Source organism: Manacus candei, unplaced genomic scaffold (genome assembly GCF_025592945.1).
Source record: "Manacus candei isolate 608988 ecotype Guabito, Panama unplaced genomic scaffold, ASM2559294v1 h1tg000014l, whole genome shotgun sequence".
Taxonomy (NCBI): domain Eukaryota; kingdom Metazoa; phylum Chordata; class Aves; order Passeriformes; family Pipridae; genus Manacus; species Manacus candei.
Genome location: NW_026138062.1, coordinates 31,082,409 through 31,109,339, shown reverse-complemented (window position 1 = coordinate 31,109,339; position 26,931 = coordinate 31,082,409). Strand labels below are relative to the sequence as shown.

Below are 26,931 nucleotides of genomic sequence, written 5' to 3'. Positions count from 1 at the left end.
AACAGTTCTATAAAGTCAGCTTGTTTTTTAAAGTACTGCTTAATTAGCTTCAGACAGAGAAGAATTTTGAGTATTTGTAAAATGATTGTATTTTATTATTAAAACTCCCTCATTCTGTTTCTGAAAATTCTGTACCTGGTAGCTTTGTGGCCAATGTCTTGAAAAATTTTACTGGCAATGCTGTATGATATAAGGCTCTGAACTTTCTTCTGTGTCAGTGATGTTTCGGGATTTCTCATTTTTCATAGTATATCGTGATTATATCTGTAGATCATATTAGTGTTCATTTCTACTCTATGCGTAGTAATCCTAGGGGAACAATTATTCCACAGCCTTCAAAATTGCAGTTAGTTGACTGAGGCATTGACTTTCCATACAGCAAGCATTATGTGTTTGTCATTGATAGCGGTCTTGTGTATATTTTGCTGTGAAGCTCATTTCTTTTTTTATGGGCTTAGATTTTGTATGTTGAATTTCAGTGCTTGTTTTGTTCTGAGAAACCAAACTCTTAGGGAGGGAATACCATTGTTCACACATCAGCTTAATGTTCTACTGTTTTTCTTAGTATGTATTTGTGATTCAAAATCACTGATTCTGATTTCATCAGGTAGCTTTTGTTCACTTGTGGTTTTTTTAAAATGAAGTAATGTCTTTTTCTAGCATATTACTCGAAGATATATAAAGCCTTATAAACACGTCTGCTGAGTCTATCAGAATGAATCAATTCTGTTTTGCACATTTAATTTTATGGACAGAAAAGTGTTGTGATAATTCAATTTTCTTTTACAGTAGCACATTTGATGCTACTGATGAACACTGAACCTGGAACAAATGAACAAATGAAATTGTTAACTTCTGTATTATGTTAATGTTAATTAGACTGTGGGATCTAGCTGATCTTTACTTGCTGATGAAGTCATGTCTTTCATATTTTAGCAAGACATTATTTTGATAATTTTTAATACAAATGACTAGTTTTCTTCATGCCAACTCTAGAAAATTTTAGCTTTTGCTGTTCTACTTAAAATAGCTAATTGTGAAATACTAGTACACCTATATCTCATTATATGAATAGCAGTTTCATATCATAATCAGCTGATCTGCTGAAGTATGTCCAAATATAACTCCCATGATAGTTTCATATTTCCCAAAGTTTGTGCTTCATACACGTTGGGTCATATGCCAAATTTGGAAAGTATTTGAAATACATGTTATAGAATATATTTGCACGTGGTTTAATATATTTTTTCCATTACTAAGTTGTGTTTACACGTATGTGGTAAGGTACATAATGCATAATGGAGGAAATAAAATGTGTCAAATACAACTTCTGGCTCTAACAAGTCAAAATGTATACTGTTTAACATGTAAATTGATTTTCTTCATGTTTTTTAGATGTGACACTGGTTTCACTGTGCAAGCTTTGAATATGTAGATATGTATTCAAAAATTGTGTACTGATTTACAGAGCAGCTAACTGTCCAAATGCTAACTTGAGAGGTGTGATTTTTGCCATCAGATGTACTATTTCCTGTAGTTTTTTGTATTTGCTTACAGGCATAGACATTTCAGCAATAGGTTTTGCCAGAAACATCATCCTCATTAAACTACTGAATAATTTTTTTTTTTAATTTTTGGTAAATCACAGTAAAATTATATATTCAAATCACCTAGTCAAAAGCTTTATGTAGGCAGATACGAAAGTTACTATGTTCACATAAAGATCTCCCCGCTGTTAATTGTTTCATATGACACCATTCACATAATGTGTAATCTTAATTTAAAACTTTAAGATGTGTCAAGTGGTTACTTTAGGCTTCAATTGGTGTATTTTAATAACATTGTAAAAGCAAGCATTTATAAAAACTTATGGAGAAATTTGCTATTATATCTCCAAATAAAAAATGTGAGTGTAATACAGTAGACTGACATCTCAAGAGAGCTACATAAGCTGTGGCAGTGTTGTATTTGATATGTCTATACTGCTTTTTTGGTGCTTCAAATTGAAATTTTTGTGTGTTAGTAACCGTTAGTAATATCTACTCCCTTGAGTTCCAGCCTCAACATCAATCCTTTTAAAAGTATAACAGGAAAACAGTGTAGTCAAGAGCAAACAGCTTTTTTTTTTTAGGTGTTTCTAATTCTGAACACCTTTACTAATTTTAGTATAGACAGAAATAAATTCCACATATTGGAAATACTTAGTGTGTGATGCCTTATCTCTCTGATTGTACTGTGCTATGGAGTAGGAATATCACTTCGCAGTTGGTGACTAAGCTCAACAGATTTCAGCAGTATAAAAAATGGACAGGTTGTTATCTAAAGTGTTTTTGAACACTACCTGAAGAAGCTCTTGTTACAGCTGAGAGGCATGGTCTTTGTGCATTTTTGAGAAAACGATATAGGAAAGGAAACTGCAGGATGAATGTTAAAGAAAACTGTATTACTGACTTTGAATATTAAAAAAAAAAGATTTTTTCAACTAAAAGCTGAAGAAAAATTTTATGTAAGATTATGCAATTTGGTTTGGTTTGTAGTATATTAGGAAAGTCCTGAAAATCATGTCCTCTGATACAGAATAGGAGGGAAATCAAAAAATCACTTGTACTTGCACTACCTTGCTGTAAACTGGGTGGCATCTTACTTGTACAAGGGTTCAAACTTTTAAACAGCATATGCATTTAGATTTATGTACTTTTGAAACTTTTTAGAGAGTTCAGACATTGACTCATGCTTGACTTTGTCTTGAAAAATGCTGAATATGCTTGAATATACAAGATTTGCAATTTTTCATTTTTAAAGGAACTGAGAAAAACTGCCTTTATTTCTTAAATAAAAAAGGTGTTTACTAGTGCTAGAGAAATTGCCTGAATGCAAAGATACAAAAGGCTGAGTGAATATAACATTAGTCAAAAAATCCAGTAGAATGTTTAAAAGCTCCTCACAATGTACCTGAGCATAGATAAATAGCAAAGTACAGACAACTGTACGTAAAAGGAAGGTGTTCAGAAAGCTGAAGTTGTGTCAAAAGAGTACTTAGAAAAGTATAAGTTATAGCAAATAATATGCAAAATTATTACAATTCAATTTTTTTTCCTGTGCTCGAATGACTAAGGCTTAATAGGAGCCTTTGAAGAATATCTTAACATAAGAAAAAAGCTAAATCATTTAATTGCATCATTGTTTACTACAACACGAGTCTATGGGGATGAGTCAGAGGAAGTGTCTGGAATTGAAATGTCAATAGAAGAGATATAGAAATCAATGTAAGAGATAGTAATTAATTACCAGGACCTTAGAAAAGGCACCCCAAGTTCCAAAGAAATTTGAATACAATATTTACCAAACTTTCAATTGGGATATATAATCCATTTTTTCAAAGAAATTGTTGATGGAAAATGCTACAAATTTTAAGAAATGCCTTTGCTGATATTTGGAGTTACATATTATCATGCCTGATTTCTTAGCAATCAAAATGGGTAGAAGCTAGAAAAATGGAAAGGAAGGATTAGAAAATATATAGATAATATTCATATCTGGGATAAAGCAATGTGCTGATGCACTGGAATTCTTGTCTGCTGCTTCCATTCAATTATTTGTGAGATTCTCACTTTGTATAAGAACAGGTTTGTGAGCCAGTTGATACACTCTATTCCTGAAGACCTCTGTTCCTGAAAGCCTTAAAAAAGTTATGTAATCATGTGATAAGAGAATTTATACATGTAAAATACAGTGATAGAAGGATATCAATCAAGTGAGCAAGCAGGAATCTCAGGAGGACTTTTATTTTCTTATTGCAAAGTATGCATTGTGAACTTGATGGTGTTTGTCATCCTCTATTTAGGAACTGGCTTTGAAAACCTATGTTACTCCTTTTATCCAGATTTGATAGTGACAAATATGAGACAAAGAGTAAACCATTTTTTAATACTTGAATACTTCCCTTGCCATTTAAGATGTAAATTTAGTTATTTCTAGTGTAGGAAGACAAAAAGCAGTATTTGACTGGATTAGTTATGATAGCGATCTGGGACAGACTTTGTGTGCACGCATGTGTACATGTGCACGTGTATTCAAGAAAATCAAAGCTCAGGTTTTTTTACCTTTTTTGCCTTTCCCAGTCTTAGATGAGTTTAATGGTTCAGTTTTGAGGGAAACTTCATGTTTTCTTCTTGAACTTATTTGTTGTGGACATAATGATTCCTGTTAAACAAAGTATTTGAAAGACCACAATACTTGTACTTGGAAGCATTTAACTGTGATGCTTTCTCTGTTTGATTATAAAATATAATTTAATGATATGATAGGTGTCCAGAAATTGGTGGAATGGTAAAGAATAGAGGAAAAACATCAAAGGAAACAATCAGGATAACATCTTAAACTGGGCTATAAAATTTGCTATTATGAATTTTTTCTTTTTAATTTATAATTTTTGACAGACAGTTGTGATGCAAAGGCATAGCTGTGTGATAAGAATTTGTTAATGTAAGAGCACATAGCTCTGGATTTCCCATCAGAACTGAGTTGTGTTTTGTGTGTATTGTGTATAGTGTTGAAATTAAATTACACTTTCAGGAATCAAAGTTTTTTCAGCTTTTTAATTGTACGTATGCAATTTTGTCTCTAATCCCGTAAGGGGATGCTGGTAGGTACATCATTACATTTAGGCACAATTCTACTGACTGGACCTGAAGTTCCAGTGACTTGACTTTTAATTTTACGGGTTTGCAAGAATACATCTGTTAGTATAACTTTATGAGACTGGTCACTTATTTTTTTATGTCATTCATTAACTTTATATTTTATAGCACAAAAACTGATTGTACTGATTGTTCTTGTCTTTCCAGTGGTACATGATAAGTATTGTACACATCTATAATCGATGGAGAAACAGTGAAATACGATGTTACGTGAATGGTCAGCTGGTATCCTATGGTGATATGGCCTGGCATGTTAACACAAATGATGTAAGATTTTATTGTCTTCCTTTTTTATAACTTTTTATTTTAAAGTTAATTGAAAAAGAAAAAAAAAAGTACTGTATTTGTTTACCTCGTGTGATAGAGTTACAGATTTGACAGATTTAGCTTGAGAAAAGTCCTTAAGAAAAACTGATTCATTCTGCCAAATAACTATGCATGCTGCCAATGGATACAAAATTACTGGTTTTTGTAGACGTGAGATTCTGCATTGGATTCAAGAGGAGATATTTGTTAATCTGTAGAAGATTTCTCTGCTTTTTGCCTTAAGGAACATCAAATTTTAAGTAGGCTCTTTAATTGAAGTAGAACAGAGTAGCCTCAGCTATTATCAGAGTCATATTGCTTTAAGCACTGTATAAATATAGTAAGAAATCATTTCGTCTATGCAGAGTTTACAGGTTTAAACCAACAAGATAGAGAGAGAGAGAGAGACAAGGACTAGCAAACAGAAGCATGGAGAAGTGTCCAAGGAGATATAATAATCTGAAGTCTTAAATCTGTCTCCCAATTATAAGTATATTTTTCCTATTGTTTCACTTGCAATTAGTAAATAGGCGGTTGACCAATAACAAAAAAATGCTGTGCTAATGTTACAGTATTAATATTTAAGTAATATTGTTAGCAAGTACAAATTAGCTGCTACAAAATTTCATACCTGCAATACAGAGCAATTTTAGTGGGTCGTAAGCTTTTACAGACATGTGGTCCCTTATTGGCCATTCAAACCAGTTAAAGGATATTGAGAGGTGTACAATTGCACAGCATTAGTAATCTTTGAGCAAAGATACAGTGATCTTGCAACTGTTTGTCCAACAGGTAGAGAGCAGTCATTTTTACCAGAAGATTGCATGCATACCTGTAAATACACTTGTATCTATTAATTGGACTGAGATCAAATAAAAATTTATTCTTACAGGAAATGCATCTGCTTTTATATTGTTTGTAATTTTATTATTTTAATGACATTTATAAGTTCCAATTTTAATGTTTTGGGGTATGTACACTCTCTTTCTGTACCTTCTACTTTGGAAAGCTTGAGAGTCTACACCTAATGATGCAGAAAATAGACACTCTTTCTGACCCAAAATTCTGGATGTGGCAGGCATACAAAATGGTTTTCTTGTGCTTTGCCTTCAGCTAAAGCTGTGATAGACTTTCAGAGGTTCTTGATCCATCAGCTTGCTACACTTTTGTTATTTTTTTATTTATAATACGATTCTCAGTTTTTTCTGACTAACTGTGTGGGATAACAAAACCTGTTTGTACTTAAGGAAATGAGCTGTCTTTCACTAAATTCTAGAGGCAAAGTTGGATTTGAAAGGAAGGGTTTAAATATTACATGTTCATTAAAGTAGGAGGGCTCTGCTTGCTAAAGCTTCTGATTACCGTTCTTTGTTCTCTTGGTAGCATTTCTACTTGCAAGAAAAGGCAGGCCTTTCAGTTTTTGCAGAGCATGGGTTTCCCCTTGGTGATGTAAACATTTTTGTGATAAGTGGAATGTGATGACTGAAAAGCCACTTGAGGTCTCCGAGGACCTGGGCTGTTACTGGTGTGTGGAGATCTGTAGTCCTTCATGACAAATGCTAAGTGGGAAGAGCTGCTGTAAACTGGGAAGAATGAAAAAAGAAAGAACTGGAAATTACTCCAGAGTAGCAGACCTAGTGTGTGATTATGTGTAAAACTCAGAATCTGTTGAGAAGTTCAATGGCTGTTGTACAATTAATGGTTACTAGAAGAATTCAGGAAAATGCCATTGTAATAGGCAGGAATGTATATCTCAGAATATTTAAGTACAAATTAGGAAAAAAGTGACGTCGGTAGCTCAGACAAATTCCTCAAATAACCATTAACAATGGCAATTGCTCAACATTAATTGACTTAACACTTTCTGACAGTAATGGCACAGTGTCAGGAAAGCCTTCAAGGCTAAGCAAGACTTCAATGAACTAACTGAAAATTATTAGAAATTTTCACCATTAGATTTACCAGGAGTCAGAGGGGTCTCATTAGCCCATATTTTGCACTGTGCATCCTGGATATGACTTTATGAATCAATATTAATGTATTTTTTTCAGAAGTTTTTTAATTTTGTCAAAATAATTGCTTAAAAAAATAGAAAGGGAATTTTTTTTTCCAAGGGGAAAATATAATTAAAAGAGGTATTTGGTCAAAAGGAGGATAAATCAAAGATAAAAAGCTGGATACTTCTTACCTCACCTCATCTCAAAGCTGAGCTCCAGATCTTTGACTTCCTCCTAGCTGCTTAGACAGACTCCCCTTTTCCTTGTTAATAGCCTATTCACCTACATCAGTTTCTGTAACAGTTCACCATATTTCGTTCCATTCTCTATTTTTCCTTAAAGTAAAACTCAGCAGTCAAGCAAGATGAAAAAGCAGGCTTCCTAATGCAGGTTCTACTGGTTTGCTGATTCAGCTCAAAAAGTGAGATGTGAGATGTGATCCTTATTTCCATTTGGTAAAGAACATGTGACTCAAGGAAGCTGACAGAATAGCCTTCAAAGATCCTTGAGCTTCCTGTTGTTGTCCTTCTGTGCCGCATCTTGTATTCCGGTTCCCCAGGTCTTTGTTCTGTACAGGTTTTTTTAGAAGCACCAGAAGAACTTAACATGAATCCTGCAAAATAACCACAAAAATCACTTCTAATCTGAAAAAATAGGAAGTGGATAGATGGAAACTGCAAAAGGTCTTTGTACAGAGGGATAGTTATTAGAAGAAGGAATGGAAAATACCAACTCTTGTGACTATACAAGGCAGAAGAGAATTAGGTCAAACTAAATCATTATAGCCTGTGGTCATAGAGAAAAACTGCACCGGCTGCAAACTAGAAAAATCTGTGTTTGGGGGGTTTTTTTGTACTAGAGATATTTAGCTCTGTTAGCACAACAGTGAAAGAACAGGGCATTTCAGCATGTGTTCTTGTGAGTTTGCAATGGGAGTTCTGAGTATAATTACAAGGAACTTCAAGGCTTTCGTATTTCTAGAAGGCAATAGGGAAGGTTATTTGGTAATTGAATGTACTATTCTAATTTTCTCTGTTGTATTTTGACCAATTAATAGAAAACAAATCCTAACAGCAGTCATAACAGCATTGTAATGCAGACCTGTAAACCAGTTAATGCTACAATATTCAAAATTAAGTTGTTCACCACAGCAAAGTAATAAATGATTGATAATGGTTGGTTTATCTTTTTAATTACAGTCTCCCTTTATTTGTGGCTTCAGTAGCTGTGCATTAATATTATTTCATTATTAATATTGCTTCTTTCTGGTACAGAGCTATGATAAATGTTTTCTTGGATCTTCGGAGACTGCTGATGCAAATAGAGTGTTCTGTGGCCAGCTTGGAGCAGTATATGTATTCACTGAAGCACTCAACCCAGCACAGATTTTTGCAATACATCAGTTAGGACCTGGATATAAGGTAATAATGGATCTTAAAAGCACAAAACTGGAAAAAGTAAATGATTGATAGATATAATTGGAAGATACATATGGATGTAGATATTCCTCCTAGTATCATGTACATTTTTCACATGATTTGGTTTCAGCAAAAGAAGACTATTTCTTCAAGTATCCTAACTAATTTTGACTTTCCAACAGCTTTTTGGAAGATGCAAGTTTCTTTAAAGCTTAGCTGAAATATGTTTGTGTGTGAAATTTATTACTTTGGATCATACTCAAATTAGAGAAATTTTGTATTCAGTGTACTGAATACCATGGGAATAACTTTCTTCTCTGTGTCTAAAACCTGAGTTAAGGCAGATTAACATTCAGCAAGGCATAATAAACCAATTCTTTCAAATGCATGGTTTCAGACAGTTCTGCTGAAGTACCAGTTGAACTTTTTACTCATGCTTTGCCAGCGACATTTGGGGGACAGTTTGGACAAATTAATGGTGCATGGATCTCTAGTCAGACACTAAAGTGCCTAGTGGATAATACTTGAAAATTAATCTAACCTTGGATAAACACTATTGAATTTCTACAATCAATTATTCCCAAATCTTCTTTTTTTTTATTTTTGAAATTTCCTGTGATCTGAACTAGACTTTCAGTTTTTTGGTATATGCAATACACTCTGAAAATAAAAACCTTTAAAATCCAAAAGTAAATATCAACATTTAGATTCTAGTAATATTAATTTTTTTGTGCTGAAAATGACTGCTCTAAATCATTTGATGATAGCTAGCACTTGAATGACAGCGAGAGTTGCAAATTTCTTTAATGGCAGTTGTGTACTGTGAATAACCAAATATATGCCAGGTTTACTTGGAGAAGAGGAAATCTATTGTATATGGTTGATGGTTAAAACTGCCCTGAAACTAAAAATGTTCAGTCAGTCAATAGATATATATTACCTGTACAAACAAGGAGTATTTTATTCCAAACTTAGTACTGTACTAAACAAATATTTCTGCAAATATGTTTTGGTCATACAAAAGAAACTAATATAACTTTATACTTCTTAATAATAAATGTAGTAAACCTTTATGAATTTATTAAGTTCCTGAATTTGCAGCAGCATACTGATGTGATATCAAATAGGAATAATGTTTTCATGTGTTTCAAGAAGTGAAAGTTATTTTGAAAGGTTTTGTGAGTGTTGAAGGGGTTCATAAGGCACATGTGCTTTCATGATAAATGACATTTCCAGTAGTTATTGCACTAACCTTATTACAGTTTTGTCAAATTGCCTTTCTTGATTCATAGGCTTCCATTAAACTACATTTCTTCACACCTGTAACTTCTTATTGATTTCTTTAAAATTTCAGTTAGATAAATTTAATATTTTGGAGATATTCTTCTTTGGTATATCATATTTTTAGTTTTGGTCATGTACCCAGCACAGTTAATGCCCCCTTGTTCTCTGAAGGAGTTTCCTTCCTTGTCTAAAAATCTGAAAGTATATTTTACTAATTAATAGCAGCTAAAAAGAACATGTTCACAGAGTGGACCCTAGAAATAACTTTTTATTTAACTTCCTTATTTCCGAAAGAAAAAAAAGGACAAAACAGAAGACTTTTATCTCACTTTCTTCCAACCCAAGATCTATCCACATTCAAAAAAAAAGGAACCACATCCTGTAATTTAGAGATCTCAGAACACCAATTGTAGCCTTCACTCAAACCCTGCCTCTTTCTCATTTAACTTCATTCTTCAGTTCAGAATACTTAAGTATGGTATTTCTTAATCCAAAGGAGCCTCAATTGATATGTAGCATGAATTGCCGAACATTAGAGATCATATTCTTGCTCTTGCCTAACTTCCTAAAGAGCAACTGTTCTAGATACATTGTGAACTCTGGTAGTGCCAAACTTTTTCTCCCTAAGGAAGATTATTCAAAATAGTTGAGAATTTTTGGAGAGTGTCTTCATACATATGTTTTTTTCTTCCCTATGACAGTCTGTGGTAGTTCCTTTGATTTACAATTCTTACTGTGGTCCATTATATCTGAGGATCTGATTCTTTAGGGGAAGCAACCATCCCTCTACCTACTTTGTTCATGAAAAGAGACTATGATTTTGCCTATCATTCAGCTGCCATCACAATCATTCCTAATGCTCCTAGTCTGCAATGACTGCCATTGAGACCTCTGGAATGCAGAAAAATATGTATAATCTACCAGCATACAGGACAGTGCAGTAGGCACACAGCTGTGAATATACATAGTATGTATTGTTGCAAATAACACCAAGGGCACAAAGTTCAAGAAAAGGCACATTTTGATCTACAAAGAAAAATGAATCTGTTGTACCTTGTCCCACCTCTGTTCAGTGGTGCAGGTAGGATTAACTAGAGAAGTCATTAAAATAAGCCTTATTTATTATGCATATCAAATAATTATATATTATATAATTATGTATTAATTATATTATTATATATTAAATATTATATATAATGTTTATATTATTTATAGCACATTATATGCTTATTACAGAGTGTTGTAACATAGAAACAGTTAATAATACTTCCATGCTGATCTTGCTCAGCATGTCCTTCTGAATGCATTTGTTTGTAACCAGCATAACTTAGTACAAAAATTTATTTGTTGATTAAATAGATGTTTCAGTTTGAAATAAGTAATAAAGAGGGGAGGAGGGGCAAATATACTTATAACAGAACTATGTGATTTGTCTCTTCCCTGTTGAGTCATCCTAAATTAATCCATAAGTTATCTTGAAATTTAAAATTATATTTAGTAGAAACATAGTAGGATTCAATATTTGCATTCCTAGGTTTTATCCATAATAAAGCATACTCATTTTGAGCCTTGTTCAGCCTTGCTGAACAGGACTTTTACCTATTGTGTTGACACTTGACACTTGTTAGAGATGGAAGAAAGAAAAAAGAAATGAGAACACACTTTCTTACTGTCCTTGTTCTGCTGCCCATCCTTGTTCCCAGGCAGCAAAGAAAAGCCTGTCTCAGCTGGGATTCCAAGGGGCTGATAAACAGAATAGAGGCACAAGGAAGGTAATTTGGGAGAAAGAGATGCATCTGATAGCAGTGCTGTTTATAAAGAAATGTTTCTGAAAGTCCTGTCCTAATAGCCCTGGGAAATCTGTGCCACTTCTCTTAACCCTCCCATAGACATTTCAAAGCAAGTTATCAGATTATTCCATATGTTGCTCTTGATCAGAGCTGCAGTATCAATCTTTTTGTTACATATGAAGGCTGGAATATGAATATATTCATGCATACACATACACAAAATAACACTGAAAATTCAAATTTTCTTAAACCAATTACGTAGTACAAAACATTATTTTATGTGTGATTGCTGAACTTATAGTAGCAAAATGGAGTGAATAGTAAATCAAAAAGCAGCACTCTTGCTGCTAAAGGAGAGCTGCTGGTGTTTAAGCAATGCTCTTGATCAAGCACAGTGCTGGAGTAATTATTGGCTCTCTGTTCCCTCTCCCATTCCTGTAGGAGCTACGGCTATCCTTTATGTGGATCCTGTATATATTTTTACCTTATATAGAATATGTTGAATCTAAGACTCTTTTTTGCCAGCTTGATGCTTTCACACTGCTTGTACCAGACCTCAGAGTAGCATTCCTTCAGTGACCAGTAACTTACCATTTGCAATTTGAGCTCCTGTGCTCAACAGCTTCTACTGTCCTCCTGAGGTTGTATTTTCCCAAGTCCCCAGTATGATATGCATATGCAGAATTTCTTTTCTCTTTCTGTAGGTCAATGTTAGTAAGAAAGAAGTATCATACATCAGAATTTGTAGCCTCTCTTTCCATTCCGTATAGTAATCTTTTGGGTAGGAGATCACCATTTCCAGTTTATGATTTGTTAGGCTTTGATGGCAGAATGTCCTTTTAATTCCTTTTCTCAAAAACGTATGAGGCAGTATTATATTGTTTCATAACATATTTGTGCCTGACTTTCAAATAATGATCTCTGATAAATTCTTGAGACATATTGAACACTGAAAATTAGGAGATAGATTAATGCCAAAATTTGTGTATAAAACTGATTTAAGTTAAGCAGTTTAGAATGTTACAAAATTTCATGGCAATGAAAGTATACAATTTTATGTTGAAACACTTTGACTTATTTAAAACAGCAAAGTTATGAAAAAACCTTCAGAGTTTTGGAATCTGACAAAACTTAGAGGCATGAAAGATTGTCAGGGTAATAGATGTTTTCATTTGACAAAACATTAAAATATAATACATGCAGCATGTAGATATCTTTAGAAATCAATGGAATCACTATATTTTTTCCTCTGCAGAAAGTGCACAGAGTATCTGTATAGTTTAAAATACCCTCTGGGGAGAAATACATCATCACCTACCTCAGGACAAATCTATAATATGTAGCAGTCATTTTCTGATAAGTGATGTAGGCAGCCATATAAACAGAGAGCCAGCTCTCATGTTCTAAGCATAATACTCCTTGTTTGGGGTTTTCTGCTTCAGTAAGTAGTGTGGCCCAATAGGAACACATTTCTAGATTAAAAGATTTAGTGCCGAGAACTGAATACTCACAGTGTGTAGATTTTGGGGTTTTTACTTCAGATTGGTTTTAGTCTGATCCTTTGGGCTGAATGAATATCACCTATTGCAGGACATTTGAGTTTCAGTCTAAAGGAAGTCTCTTTGGTTCTGAACAACTTTGCAGTATGAACAGAGTAGTAAGTGGGAATCACTGGCAGTTTACCTACAAAACAGACTCCTAACCCAAACACAAATCACAGAATCACAGAATGGTTCAAGTTCTTTGAAGGGACAGCTGGAGATCATCTAGTCCAACCTCCTTGCTCAAACAGGGCTATCTAGAACTGGTTGCTCAGGACTATGTCCAGACAGTTTTTTTAGTGTCTTCCAAGACAGAGACTCTTATCACCTTGCTGGGCACCTTCACAGTGAAAAAGTGTTTCCTGATGTTCAGAAGGAACCTCCTGTGTTCTGACTTTGGCCATTGATGCGTGTCCTGCCACTGGGCACCACTGAGTAGCCTGACACCATCTTCTGTTCACCCTCCCTCCAGATATTTATACATGAGATCCCTTCTGTGGCTTCTTTTCTGCAGGATGAAAGTCCCAGCTCTCTCAATCTTTCCTCACAGGAGATATGATTCAGTCTCTTCATGATTTTAGTGGCCTTTCATTGCACTCCCTCATTAAGTCCATGGCTCCCAGCGGGAGCCCAGAACTACAGGTGTGGTCTCACCAATGCTAACTAGAGGGGAAGAATCACCTCCCTCCACCTGTTGGCAACACCCCTCCTAATGCAGCTAAAGATATCATTATCCTTCTTTGTCAAATGTAGATTGAACCATTCACTTATTGTCGCCCTTACTAGTTGTGTTTTCTGTTATGGTACCTGCACCTCATACGTTTTCAGCATGGCATTGCAGCCTCCCTTCTGCCTGACATCACCCAGCGTGGGATGCTGCTGACCAACAGATCTGCTCCAAGCAGATCTCCCAGTAGCTGCAGTCAGGTTCCCAGTCTACTCAGATTATGCCCCACATACAAATGGATGCTAGTCACAAGACCTTCTATTGCCATGTGTCAGTCACTAGAGCAGGTGCACTTTCCCATCGTTTGGCTGTTAGCAAGATAATTTTGTCAGCATTTCCAGCAGCATTGAGAGCTCTGCAAAGGCTGAATAGGGTTTATGGGGTTATGTTATTGGTAGGAACATCTAATTTGTTTGGAAAGAGCAGCTGATAGCCTATAAATTGCCTGTTTTAATTCTAGCATGGAAAACAAAAATCCTAATGATGGTACTTCCAATAGTTTCATGACATTTCATACTGGGGGGGAAAGGGGAAAAGAAAATTTGGTAGGACCAAAGGGATAAGGAGTATAGTGATGGCTATATGCAGTGAGAAACAAGTAAAATTATTCATATTAACCTCAGAAATAAATTGTTTTAAACTGAGTAAATATTTTAGAATTATCTTACATTTTTATTGCTTAATTAAATGTTGGTAATTTCTAACAAATTTCCTTTGTTTGTATCAGTACAGCACTGTGTTACTACTAGTTGTCTTCTTGCCACTGCTAAATGGTTGTTACAATAGTTATATGCCAAGTAAATCTGACAGTGCTTTGCAGAAAGGCAGAAATCTATCTTCTTGTGCTTGATTGATTTGTCAGTGTTGCCAGAAAAACCTAGTTTTAGATAAGATACAAGTCATGGTATGTTTAGGAGTAACAGAATTTTTCAGCCTTCCTTGGAAAAGCTCTGAGTTTAAGAATCATTAATTTGAAATACCGTATTTATAATTTTATTTGGATTTTATTTTAGTATAAGTAGCTCGTTTATATATACTCCTGACTGTTAATTTAGCATGGATTTTAATGCTGTTCAAAAGTAACTATTCCTTTAATCAAGATGGTATATCATTTTATATTCTAATTTGAGTGAGTTTATATAACCTAAAATACAGTGATTAATTTGTTCATTATTTTTAATGTGTTATATGCTTACTTTTTATTTTAACATACTTATAGCTGCTTAATCTGACACTTTTTTTTCAGGTAGTTACTTCTGAAACTTGTTAACACTGATGCTGAAAGGAGAGATACTACATACAATACCAAATATTGTATTGATATACATTGGTGTGGTGTAGAGTAAATAAAAAATTTGTCTTATTGTTCAGTAGCATTAGGCTACTGGTGAATAAATGAAAACAAAGTTTAGTAGTTTCTATATGCCCTCTCAAGTCCCATGTAGTCTTTGCACATTTTATGGCAAGGTTTTTATCTAAATTAATTACTTTGTAAAACTTCTGGTTTTTTTCAGAGCACGTTCAAATTTAAATCTGAGAGTGACATTCATCTGGCTGAGCACCATAAACAAGTGCTATATGATGGGAAACTTGCAAGTAGCATTGCTTTTACTTATAACGCGAAGGCTACTGATGCTCAACTATGCCTTGAATCCTCACCAAAGGAGAATCCTTCAATTTTTGTACACTCCCCCCATGCTCTTATGCTTCAGGTTTGTGCTGCTAAATTGATGTTATGAGATTACCGTTAGCTGAACGTCACTTGGATAACCAGAGGATTTGTGTGCTAGTGTACAGAGATTGTTATTTTGTATTATATAAGCTCTTAAGATAGCTTTCACTTGACCTGTTCTTTCTTCGCTGACTTTCTAAAGCAAGAGAAGATTATTTCTCCCTTAAGAAATATAGACTTCATACCTTATGTAAGGCACAGTTTGCCATGATAAAGAAGTTTTTCTGTTTAATGTTTGCCTTAAATATAGTGATTATAATTTAAATATAAGTAAGGGAAAAAAATTAAAACAGGTTTGCATTCAATTTGGTGTTAAAGTGCTCCCAAATTATATTTTAAACTGTCCTTTAAAATTGAGATTAATTGAGGTTTTTCCTTTTTTTTATTAATTTAGGATGTGAAAGCTATTGTAACCCACTCCATTCACAGTGCAATTCATTCCATTGGAGGGATCCAAGTTCTTTTTCCTCTCTTTGCCCAGTTAGACAATCGACAGCTGCACGACAGTCAGGTGGAAACAACAGTTTGGTAAGCTACTTTCAACCAAGATTAAAACTAAATAAAGCTTAGCATATTTTTGTTTTTATTGTGGGAATGTGCTATATTTTTCTGCATTTTACCCTTGTTTCCTTGAAAAAAAAATTATTTTTTGAAAAGTAGTTTACTGTACAATATGTAAATTGTATTAATCTGATGAGATTCTAGATGGAACTGGCATAAAATTGATATGAGTAAATAATGAATTCAAATCACTCTAGAGTCTCTAAGGGTACTTGGGTAGTTTGATGACAGTTCTTCCAACTTCTGAAAGATACCAATGTGCTTTTACTTGACGGTGCGGTGTCAAGCTTCTCAAAGTCTGTGTCATTTGAACCCATATTTCATAACATTCAATATTAATTCATTCATGATCAGAAAGTCATAGAGCTATGATCAGTTATCAGTCAAAATGTTAAAATTGTGGCAGTGACTGGAAACACACTAAGAGAGTTTTAAGCCAGGACCCATGAAGTCTCTGCTCTAATACTATGGAAGACATCCCTAAGTTGAAGAGCTTGCACAGCTGTTAGATGAATGCTTCCATGTATATCTTGAAAAGGACTACTTAAGAGTCTGTCAGTACTCATGCTGACTTAGAATCATGGAATCCTTTAGGATGGAAAAGGCCTTTAAAATATTGAGTCCAACCATTAACTGAGCACTGTCAAGTCCACCACTAAACCAAGTTACTAGATGCCACATCTGCACGTATTTTAATTACCTCTGAGGATGGTGACTCCTTGCTCAAAGCTAGCTCAGCTATAATTATTTTTGGAAAGATCTCCTGCCACTTGTTTGTCAGAGCAGGCTCCTGTCCTAGTGTCAACATAGGATATTTAAACTTCTCAATAAAAATGTGTGGCCTAAATCTTTGGAGGTAACAAAACTGAAAAGGTAGTGCTGAAGAACTGGTATAGTGTTTCCTTGTAGGATGATCTGTAACCAAAGCCTGATAGACAGCAGTGTTTAGGGGCCACATAAGCTGACTTTTGTATTTGAATAAATTGTTAAAATAGATGCATAATGCAGAACACATGGCTTATTTTCCTACTTAGAATATTATTCTAGTAATTATTCTGGATATTTCCTATTGCATTAGATAGTTCATTAATAAATCAGTTAACTTAAAAAATAACAAATACAAAAATTGCTAAAAAATTTGAAAAATTTAATCAGAAGTGATACATTGGCTTAATTTCTCATGAAAGATCACTTGTCTCAATTTAAGAAATTTATCAATCTGGTGATGTTTTGTCAGTCATCTGTTTTCCCCTCTGGTAACTCAAGTACATGTAGCTAAGATGACTGCTGGTTTTTATTTGTTTCTGTAGTGTGAAAAGTTGATGTATTTCATGAGAACATTTAAGTACAATGTTAGAAGTAATACCACAGTCTTAAAAATTGTGAATTCTACTTCCAAGCGGTACAGTGGTGCAAATTATTTCATTCAACATTAAAGACAGAAAAGCTGGTTGTGTAGTGGCTCCTGTGGGGTATTTACTTTTTCAGAGTCTGTTTTGCAGGGTGTACCTTGCATGTATGCAAGTATGGTGAAGTAAGGGAAACAGAAAAAGAATGCTTGGTTTGAAATGAACTCAGAAAAGAAATCCCCGTATATTTTATGTACTGGCAAAGCAGTAGGCAAAAATGTTTTATTCTAATTTAAGGAAGATTATTGTGTGTATGTGTCCCTACATAGGAATAAAATACATGTTAAATTCATTAGTAATCTGAATCTGTAATAGAACACTAAGTAGAAACAAGATCTTCTTAAAAATTGAGAGCTAATGTAATATAAGTTTTAGAAGTTGAGATAAAGACTAATTCTTCTGAAGTGTGTGGTCTTCCCAGTGAGTGAGAACATTCATAATCAATTTAAAATGTACAGAACATTTCTGGAGTTTGTTGAACTGTAAACAGAAAAAAAAATAGTTCTTGAATAAGTGAATGCACTTCTGCTATAATTAGATTATATTCTAAACAGAGATCTGTAATTCATTATGTGATTGTATGAATGCATAATACAAAAAGATGTGATCCTAACTCAAGAACATATTCAAAAAATTTTTAAGCAAATGGATGCTTGATGAGATGTAACTTAAATGTTGAATTACCACAGTTTTGGTGTATGTGCATTATTTTATCATATTTTATTTAATGGGATATTGTTATTGAGAACAATAATACTTTAAGTGAACAATGAAGTAGGCAAATAAAAGAACAAAAGATGCTTCATGAGAGTATACTGTTATGTTTGTAAAGGCTTGTGTGGCTGTAAAATTTAATTTTTTCTGGTGGCCAACTGGAGGAATGCAGAAGTTGTACCTCAGATAGTTGTGCTGCCTTCTGTCCTACTTTTTCCTGGGAGGTGAGGATAAATGCTTTGATATCTCCGTATGTCCTAGGTTTCCAGACTACTTTTCTGAATCTTCCTCACCCTCTCTCCTGGAAATACCAAAATCTGTTTAATAACTTCAGCGTTCTCAGTTATTTGTTTTGTTGTTTGGTGGTGTTTTTTTTAACATTGGAAGAGGTTTGTTAATATGACTGTGAGGGAACACTTTGCTTTTCGATCATCTTGATCCATTTACAATTGCAATTTTTCTATATTAATAGATTCATTGTAAATTAAATTTTAAATTATAAAGCAGGGCAATATGAATATATCAAGTTTGTGTTTTAATGGTATTTTTAATAAATGTTCTTTATTCCTGTTATATGTATACCCTTGTGTGCCTTATCTACATCTTCCATGAGACTAAGTATTGAAATTAACCTACAATTCTGCTTCTGAAGCACTAAATAGATTCTTATGCTCTCATACACTGAAATTAAAAAAATGGAAACTGTTCATATCTTAAGTATTTTTTTCTCAGGTGAAATAATGCACCTGCTGTTCAGGAGAGTGGTGCTTAACTACATTGCCAAGACTGCTACTTTTCAGCTTGCTTTTCATTACTCTGGTTAGATAAAAAAATTAACAGTTTAGGTCAATAAGGTGTTTTATGTAATGAAAAGAAACATAGAGTGCTTGTGGTGCACTGAACATGACTGCATGCTAGGTGCCCACCAAAGCCACTACATCATTTCCCTCAGCTGGCCAGGGGAGAGAAAATATATCAAAAGGCTCTTGGGTCAAGATAAGGGCAGGGAGAGATCATTCCCCAGTTACTATCACGGGCAAAACAGACTCGACTTGAGGAAATTAGTTTAATTTTTTACCAAACAAATCAGAGTAGGATAATGAGAAATAAAACCAAATCTGAAAGACATCTTCTTTCCACCCCTCCCCTGTTCCTGGACTTAACTTCACTCCTGATTTCTCCGTCTCCTTTCCTCAATGGCACAGGGGAACAGGGAATGGGTGTTCCAGTCAGTTCATCACACATTATCGAAGTGCGGCTTCTTTCTCCTCAGCGAGAGAACTTCTCACACTCTTCCCCTGCTTCAGCATGGGGGTCCCTCCTGCAGGAGACAGTCCTTCATGAACTTCTCCAATGTGGGTTGCACAAGGCTGCAGTCCTTCAGGAGCAGACTGCTCTAGCATGGTCCCCACAGGGTCACAAGTCCTGTCAGCAAACCAGCTCCCACATGGGCTTATCCCTCCATGGGCCCACATGTCCTGCCAGAAGGCTGCTCTGGTGTGGGCTTCCCACGGGGTCAAAGCCTCCTTCAGGCATCTACTTGCTCTGGTGTGGGGCTCCTCCAGGGGCTGGATATTTGCTTCACCATGGACCTCCAGCCTCACCATGTCCTTCACCAAGGGCTGCAGGGGCATCTCTACTCCTGTGCCTGGAGCACCTCCTGCTCCTCCTTCTTCACTGACCTTGGTGTCTGCAGGGCTGTTCCTCTCACATATTCTCACTCCTCTCTCTGGTTGCAGTTGTTGGGTGGTTTTTGCCCCTGCTCCTTTATGCCAGAGATGCTGCCTCTCTTGCTGATGGGCTTGGCCTTGGCAAGCAACAGGTGTGTGTTGGACTCAGCCGGCATTGTCTCTGTTGGACATGGACATTCTGGCAGCTTCCTAACGAAACCAACCCTGCAACCCACCTGCTACCAAAACCTTGCTGTGCCAACCCAATACAGTGTTTTTTTCTGTTATGAAGCCGCTGTTGTTACATTTGGTTAAATTATATGGTAATATGATAGGAATTTGCTTTGTTCACTTGCGGTCTCTTGTATACGATTATGAACTAATTTGAGTCTGCTGAGCATTGACATACAGACTGTCTCTGACAGGGTACTGGGTGTGCAGTCTTTGGCACTGACCCAATTTCATCCCAGAATAAATAACAAGTGTTAATTCAGATGAGATTGTTGCTTCGGACTGTACCATATTGGGAAAACATTTGAAAATAGAGGGAACTGTAGCAGTTTCATTAAATAGGTGAAGTCATTGCAAGAATTGTTTTACATACTTTTTCTAGAAGTTCCTAACTGGATTCACTAGATTGCATACACGATACAATAAAATTTAAAAATACATCTACTGTTTATCATACTAAATAAATACAGTGCATTAACTCCTTAAAGGTAATATGTACACCCACCTAGAATTTGTAGCAAAGTAAATGTAAGCAACTTTTCAGACAGTTTTATTGCTGACTCTATGTTCACCATTTAATATAGATAGCCCTCTTACAGAGTGTATTGCCCACCTATTCTAAGTCAGTGATATGGAGACATATTTGAAGGAGGCAACAACTCCTGTTCTCTATAAAGTTTATAAAGGTTCCTTTCCCAATGTTAAAATGTAAATGTTTAATATGTTTTACTTTGATCAATTAATATCTCATTAAATTTTTCTTTTGTCTTTTTACTATTTTTTATATTCAGATGAAGAGGTTTTGGGTTCCTGTCTAGTAGTGTTGCTGCATCTACCTTTTAAGATTAATAGTTTGATAAAAAATATGCAGTTTTCCTATCAATTTCTGCAGATATGAAACAGCACAGCTTGACAGGAATTAGGATTTGATATATTGATTTTTTATTAGCTTATTATGAAAAATCCGTGGATTTCCGATAATTCTTATTCATGTCTTTAGTTTAACTGAATTTATCTTAAGATCATGGTAGCAAATAAGATGAATGCCAAGTAGTATCCTTCTTTCCTAACCTGTCCTCTCATCCTGTCTTTCAAGACTTTTCTTGTCGCAGCTGGCACAGGTATTTAAACTTGAGAGCAGGTATGGAAATAATTATTTCTGAGGTTGTTACATTTACCTTTTTGCCTCTGATGGAGAGCCAAGGTCCCAGTCCATTGCTACCTGTGGTCTACAATTTAGAGTTTGCAGTGTTGAGTGCTGATAACCCTCTCCCCATGCCTTTCAAAGGGAAGATTGTTGAATATCACTCCTAAAATTTCACATCTCTAGTGTAACCTAGCTGTGCTCAGATAAAATTGTCTGTACTGGAATTTTCCCAAACTGTGACAGCAGGAATGTGACTTGCCAAATCAGACTGCCTGGATAATAGTTCTACTGTATCATGTGATAGAAATCTTTTGTAAACTTGTAAACTACCATACCTCTGCATACTCCAGAAGATCCAAGGACTATTAAGGGTGGCTAGTTTATTACTGGAGTCCATATCCCAAAATGTTTTGCCTGTAAGCAGGGATGACTTGCCTCTTTAGTTCTCCCACACAACACCTAGTCATCTGACTCATGAATGAAACACGTTCAGTAGTTTTCTTTGATTTGCCTCAGCACGTGTTACAAGAACAAAAATCAAAAAGGCAAAAGAAACAAATCATTTCCCCTTTCTCTCCAACAAGCTTACAGACAGAAAAAACACAGTTAAACTGAAAGCTAAAGAAACACTTTAGGGAGCTACCATACCTGTAGCTCATGGAAACTTCCTCTCCATCCCCACCATCCATCCATCTCTTCTACTCTGGGTTTATCTTACCTCCAGCCTGGTTAGGGGAACCCTTCTTGGCTTTGTGGCACATAAGCTTTAGTGGCCATGACTGCATAAATATGCATGAAGTGACTATTAATGTTGCAGCAGAGCAATTGACTGTTTTAAAACATGCACATGTTTTTGATTTCATGATTTAGCAGTGAATATAACTTGATGAAAATCCTGTTTTGTATTTCCAAAATGTATTATAAGTGCAGTGAAAATGATTTCTCAAATCCTTGCTTAGCCTTTGTGCTTTGATTTTCTTCCTGAAGGACTGAAGTAAGGAAGGGGAAATAATTTCTTATCTTCTGTGCAGCATAATATATTACCAATATAGTAATTGATAGTCCTTCTCCCTGAGGATTTCTAAGTTCATACTGTGAAAAATAGTAAATATTCTGATGAAGTAAGAAATTTCTTAATAAATCAGGCAAACTCATTTAAAACTGTTTGTTAACAATGCAATGTAATGGTCAGCCAGCAGATGAAGAGCAATAATAATAATAATAATTTGCCTCAATACAGACAGTGTTGTGTTCCGAGTTTAAGTTAAGGGGCAAGTGCCTTGAGAATTTGTTTAAAAACAAAACATTAATTGTTGTTTTATGATTTTTCTTAATACCACTTTACCTGTTTATGCTGATTAGTTTTCAATAGTTATCATATTAACAGCCTGTGATGAAGTTGATCATACAGTCTTTTTGTATTACTTTGGAGAAGCTGACAATACAAATGGAGTAAGTTTATAAAGGTTCCTTTCCCAAAGAGAATCAGACAAAACAAATACCTGCATCATTCTCTTTTATGTAGATTCTTAAAGTTAAATAATCTCTTATTAATCAGAATACTTGGATCTTCACAGAAATATGCCTACTTTAACTAAAAGTGCCTTTTGTAAAGCCCAATCCAGATAACTTTATAATACACAATACAAGATGGAACTTAAATTAAGGTAAATTTAACAGAGAAAATTATCATGGGAATTAGGAGACTAGAGAAATTGATCCATGTGGTGGTTTAAAAATAAAATAGTGTAAGAGAACAACAAGAAATCTGAGACAAATTTCACTTTTATCCTAATTATGCAAATTCCTGACTTTGGAGGTACTTCTAAGCAGTATCATAACTATTAGAAGTACTACATTGCCATGCTTTAGTCTATAACCTTTTTTTCCCTGCTTTTTAGTAATGGAAAAGTACTGGAATGTTTTTCCCTGAAATTATTTATTTTTTCAGTAGATATCATAGTTCTCTGATTTACTGTTGGTTGACACATATACTTTCATTTTCTATCTGTATCTTTGCTGCACCGCAGACAAATTGATCTGTTCTAGGTGGGGCATGGTATACAGGAGATGTAGGAATGGGCTGAAGTATCCTCTATATTTACCTTTGTATCTAGGGCAGTTGAAAATAGGCAAGAATGGAGAGAAATTTTGTATGGCAGTGCACAGAATTTTGCAAGTTTAATGTGAGCCCTGCAGCAATCCGATGCATGTTAGTTATTGGTAAGTTTATTAAATTCTGTTTAAAAAATTGTTCATCTTAGAAGACAGTCTTCTAATTAATATTATTTCCCCTCTGTCAACAACAACCATTTTAAAAGCATGATTTTGGCAACCTGGTTCTGCTGATAAAAATTTTTACATTTCAAATCTTCAGGTTTAATTTCTTTTCAGCTGCCAAGGTGACTGCATAAATTGGCTATCCTCAGAAATTGTTAAAAGTTCTGGATACAGTCCTCTGAATTAGACAGACTAAATTTTTAGGATGCAGTATTGAGAAGAAGAGATCCATTACATCAGTATGGATTTTTATATCTAGATACACACACTTAAATGTTGGCTGAGTTCAGTCTGAGCATGTGGGGAAAGAAAAGTTTTGAAGAGGTTTGGAAAGTTTATCTGAGAATTGTTAACTGTTAGGTCTTTTTCAGGCAGATTGAATGATCTCTAGCATAAATTGAATGATCTCTAGCATACCTTACAAGGTAGAAAATATAACATGTAAAACCAGTGTTGCGTGTAACAACTGTTACTTAGTGCAGCTATTCCTCCTTTCTCTCCCAAAAAGAAGCTTCACCTGAAACAAGTGTAAGCAACCTCTCTAGAGAAAAAAAAAACACAAACCACAAACACCACACAAAAAAACAAAACAAAAAAAATACTCAAAAAGAAAACCAAAAAATCAACCCCTCAGACTAAGCATATAATCTGTTTTCTGCCTAGCTCTGATCATCATCATCTTCAGGGACTAATAACTTCAGTACTGTACATGCCATGAGAATTTAAAAACATTTCCATTTTGATTTTATAGTTCGTCTAGTAGTTAAAATATTACAGATCTTTTACTTACTTCATTTCCTGCATAATAACATGGACAAACTGCTAAATTTAATTATAATGCTATTTTTTATCAATACTGTGGTCCTATATAGTATTCATCTCAAACTTCATTGTGCCTCTGTGTGCCTGCCAGATGGTTCTCCTTAACTGCTGCTTTTTCTGGTACTTGGATTTTTTTAATGTGCTTGAAGGTGTAATGATGCATTCACATGTGCTATCCCAAGATTTGAATTACTATATACTACAGTCAACTGAATTATTTATGGTGGCAATCTCAGATAATGCAGAAGGATTAGAAGCTAGAGTTACTGCTTGCAGACCTGAGATGACTCTGCAGAGCTGAGTATCTTTATGTGTCTGGATTGATATATGTTAAAAGCCATTTGGGAATTATGTAAAAGCATAGCTCATTCACAAAGGTATTGGCTGAATTAATACATTTTCCTGGAACTAGAAACACTTGGCATCACTTTACAGTAACAACTAAGGTAGCTCTGTGCAGAGCTAATGTGGGTAGGCAAAATTAATTAGTTCAGCCATAGCCCACATAAAGATGGTTAATATCTAAAAAGTAATATTTGGACTCTGCCTGCATCTGAATTATTACACTTTTTTGAGTTGGTCTTTCTTACACAGAACCAGCTTGTCTGTTTCTGTGTCTGTGGCATGGTTAGGTATAAGCTGGTCACTGATTCACTGATTATTTCTGAGTTGACTTGTGGTTTTTGTGTTCTTAAATAGAAGTAAAGAGGAAGTGTGTCTTATAACTTGCATTTAGAATCCTATCAGAAGTTCTAACAGTTGTATAGAGATTGTACTGATATAAGAACAGTTCAAGCCCATGACTTTACATCGAAATTCATAGAATAGGCAAGTAAACTGCAATACAAAGAAAAGGGCTTTTGATAAAGTACTTGTGGAATGAGATTCTGTTAAACTTAAGTCTGGTGGCATGGTAATGGTAAACTAATCTTTTAAATCCATTTTAAGAATATTTTTGACATTTCAATATAATATTAATAGTATTTGATTTTGTAATTTAGATTCTAATCCTGTAAAGATGTATGCTTTTTCTTAACTTTGTACATAATGGGTGGTTGTCCTAAGTTATAAGGTTATTCATTGAGGTTGGTAGTAAGCACCATCTATCCATATGAAATTTTCTTTGACCTATTCAATTTAAAAAAATATTTTCTAAATATAAAGCTTCAACTCTTTATATGATCTTCTTATGGATTTTCATGTAGTAAAAGTTTTTAGGATCTTATTTTATATGACAAATACAATAGAAACTTTTGGTCAGGGTAAGAAAAAACTGATGCATACAACCTGGTTTGATATTGATGTGACAGCTTGACAGGCTGTTTTGATAAAAGCTTTGGAGTACTGTAAATGGATATTATCTGTGTTCTTTTACTGCTGACACTCTGTGGAGCATTCTGTATGTGATTTTAGATGGATTATTATGACCATTCAACAATAAAGCAAGACAAGGCACTATTTCATGTTCACAGCATGTACTTTGGCTACACTGTGTACTTTATGCATGGCAGCCTTGCTCAACAAATAGAATAAATCTTGTTTTCCTCAGCACATTGATTATTTTTTGGTGCTGGCATGGATTAACCAGTCTCAACATTTATTTCAAAGTAAAAGATTTTATTTGGAGAACAAGAGAACCTTTAGATGACTAGATACTGTAAGTAAAGTTGAAATTTATAAAATGTGGGTTGGACATTTCCTTTAATTCACTTTTTCATAGCTGCTACCTATGTGAGAACTTTCATGGTTGCAGATACTTGTCTGTACAGCTAGGAACTATTACGCCTATTTTATTTTCAGAAAAGGAATAATGACTTTATGTATGCATTGTATATGCACTACAATGCATTCTTTCATCTATCTTTTCGAGATGTTTGAAAAATAATTTTAAATATTTCCTTTCTGTTACAATTATAGTTTGTTTCTTTATTTTTCCCTTTCCTCTGGTTTTTTGCAACAGCGTATTTATGTTTCACTCTCATCACCCAAGAATCAGTTGTGATTTCCCTCCTTCCATCCCCCATGGTGCATTGCTATGTTTCCATTGCAGATTTTCATAACAGTTTCATGTTCTTGTCAATTCTATCCCCTGAAGTCTTCATAGCTCTTCTGTTTCTAAACTGTAACCTTCTCTGAACACTTTTTTTCCCTCCCTGTGCTTTATGAACACTTCACTTAAAGATACTGCTGGGATGGGCTGCTGGGCGATTTCCTTGTGGCCTCTAAAGTGTTTCTGTGCTTTCCTAACTGGATGAAAAGTGATCCTCAACTTTTATTTGGTCAGGCCTAGATATTATTCCTCTCTTTGGTCTGAAGAAAGTATGAAAGAAGCTCTCCACCCTGCTCTTGTTTCACTGTCATTTGTGGTGGGCATTATTGCCCATGTGCATGTTCAGCCATTTAATGCCTCATTTCTGTGGTAATAGTGACTCTAGGAACGGAAGTGTGGAATGATGACATACCTAGTGGCTGCAAATTTTGCTTTTTAGCATAGCTAGTGTAGATGGTAAATTGTTTGACACGATTCCTGCTTGCATCTAAACACTGTCAGCTGGATCCCACAGCATCTCCTGCCTCTTTCAACTGCCAGACTTTTAGCTAG

At 34.8% G+C, this 26,931-nt stretch overlaps 1 protein-coding gene across 9 annotated transcripts in view; it reads left to right on the top strand.

Annotated features, from left to right (window-relative positions):
* NBEA (neurobeachin) overlaps window positions 1–26,931 on the top strand; it is a 473,668-nt gene that overhangs the window by 101,752 nt on the left and 344,985 nt on the right. For all 9 annotated transcript variants that reach the window (XM_051778818.1, XM_051778819.1, XM_051778828.1 and 6 more), the window contains exons 7-10: window positions 4,848–4,967; window positions 8,278–8,424; window positions 15,278–15,475; window positions 15,890–16,023. In XM_051778818.1, coding sequence (XP_051634778.1) covers window positions 4,848–4,967; window positions 8,278–8,424; window positions 15,278–15,475; window positions 15,890–16,023 — 599 coding nt within the window. The remainder of the gene's footprint in view (window positions 1–4,847; window positions 4,968–8,277; window positions 8,425–15,277; window positions 15,476–15,889; window positions 16,024–26,931) is intronic.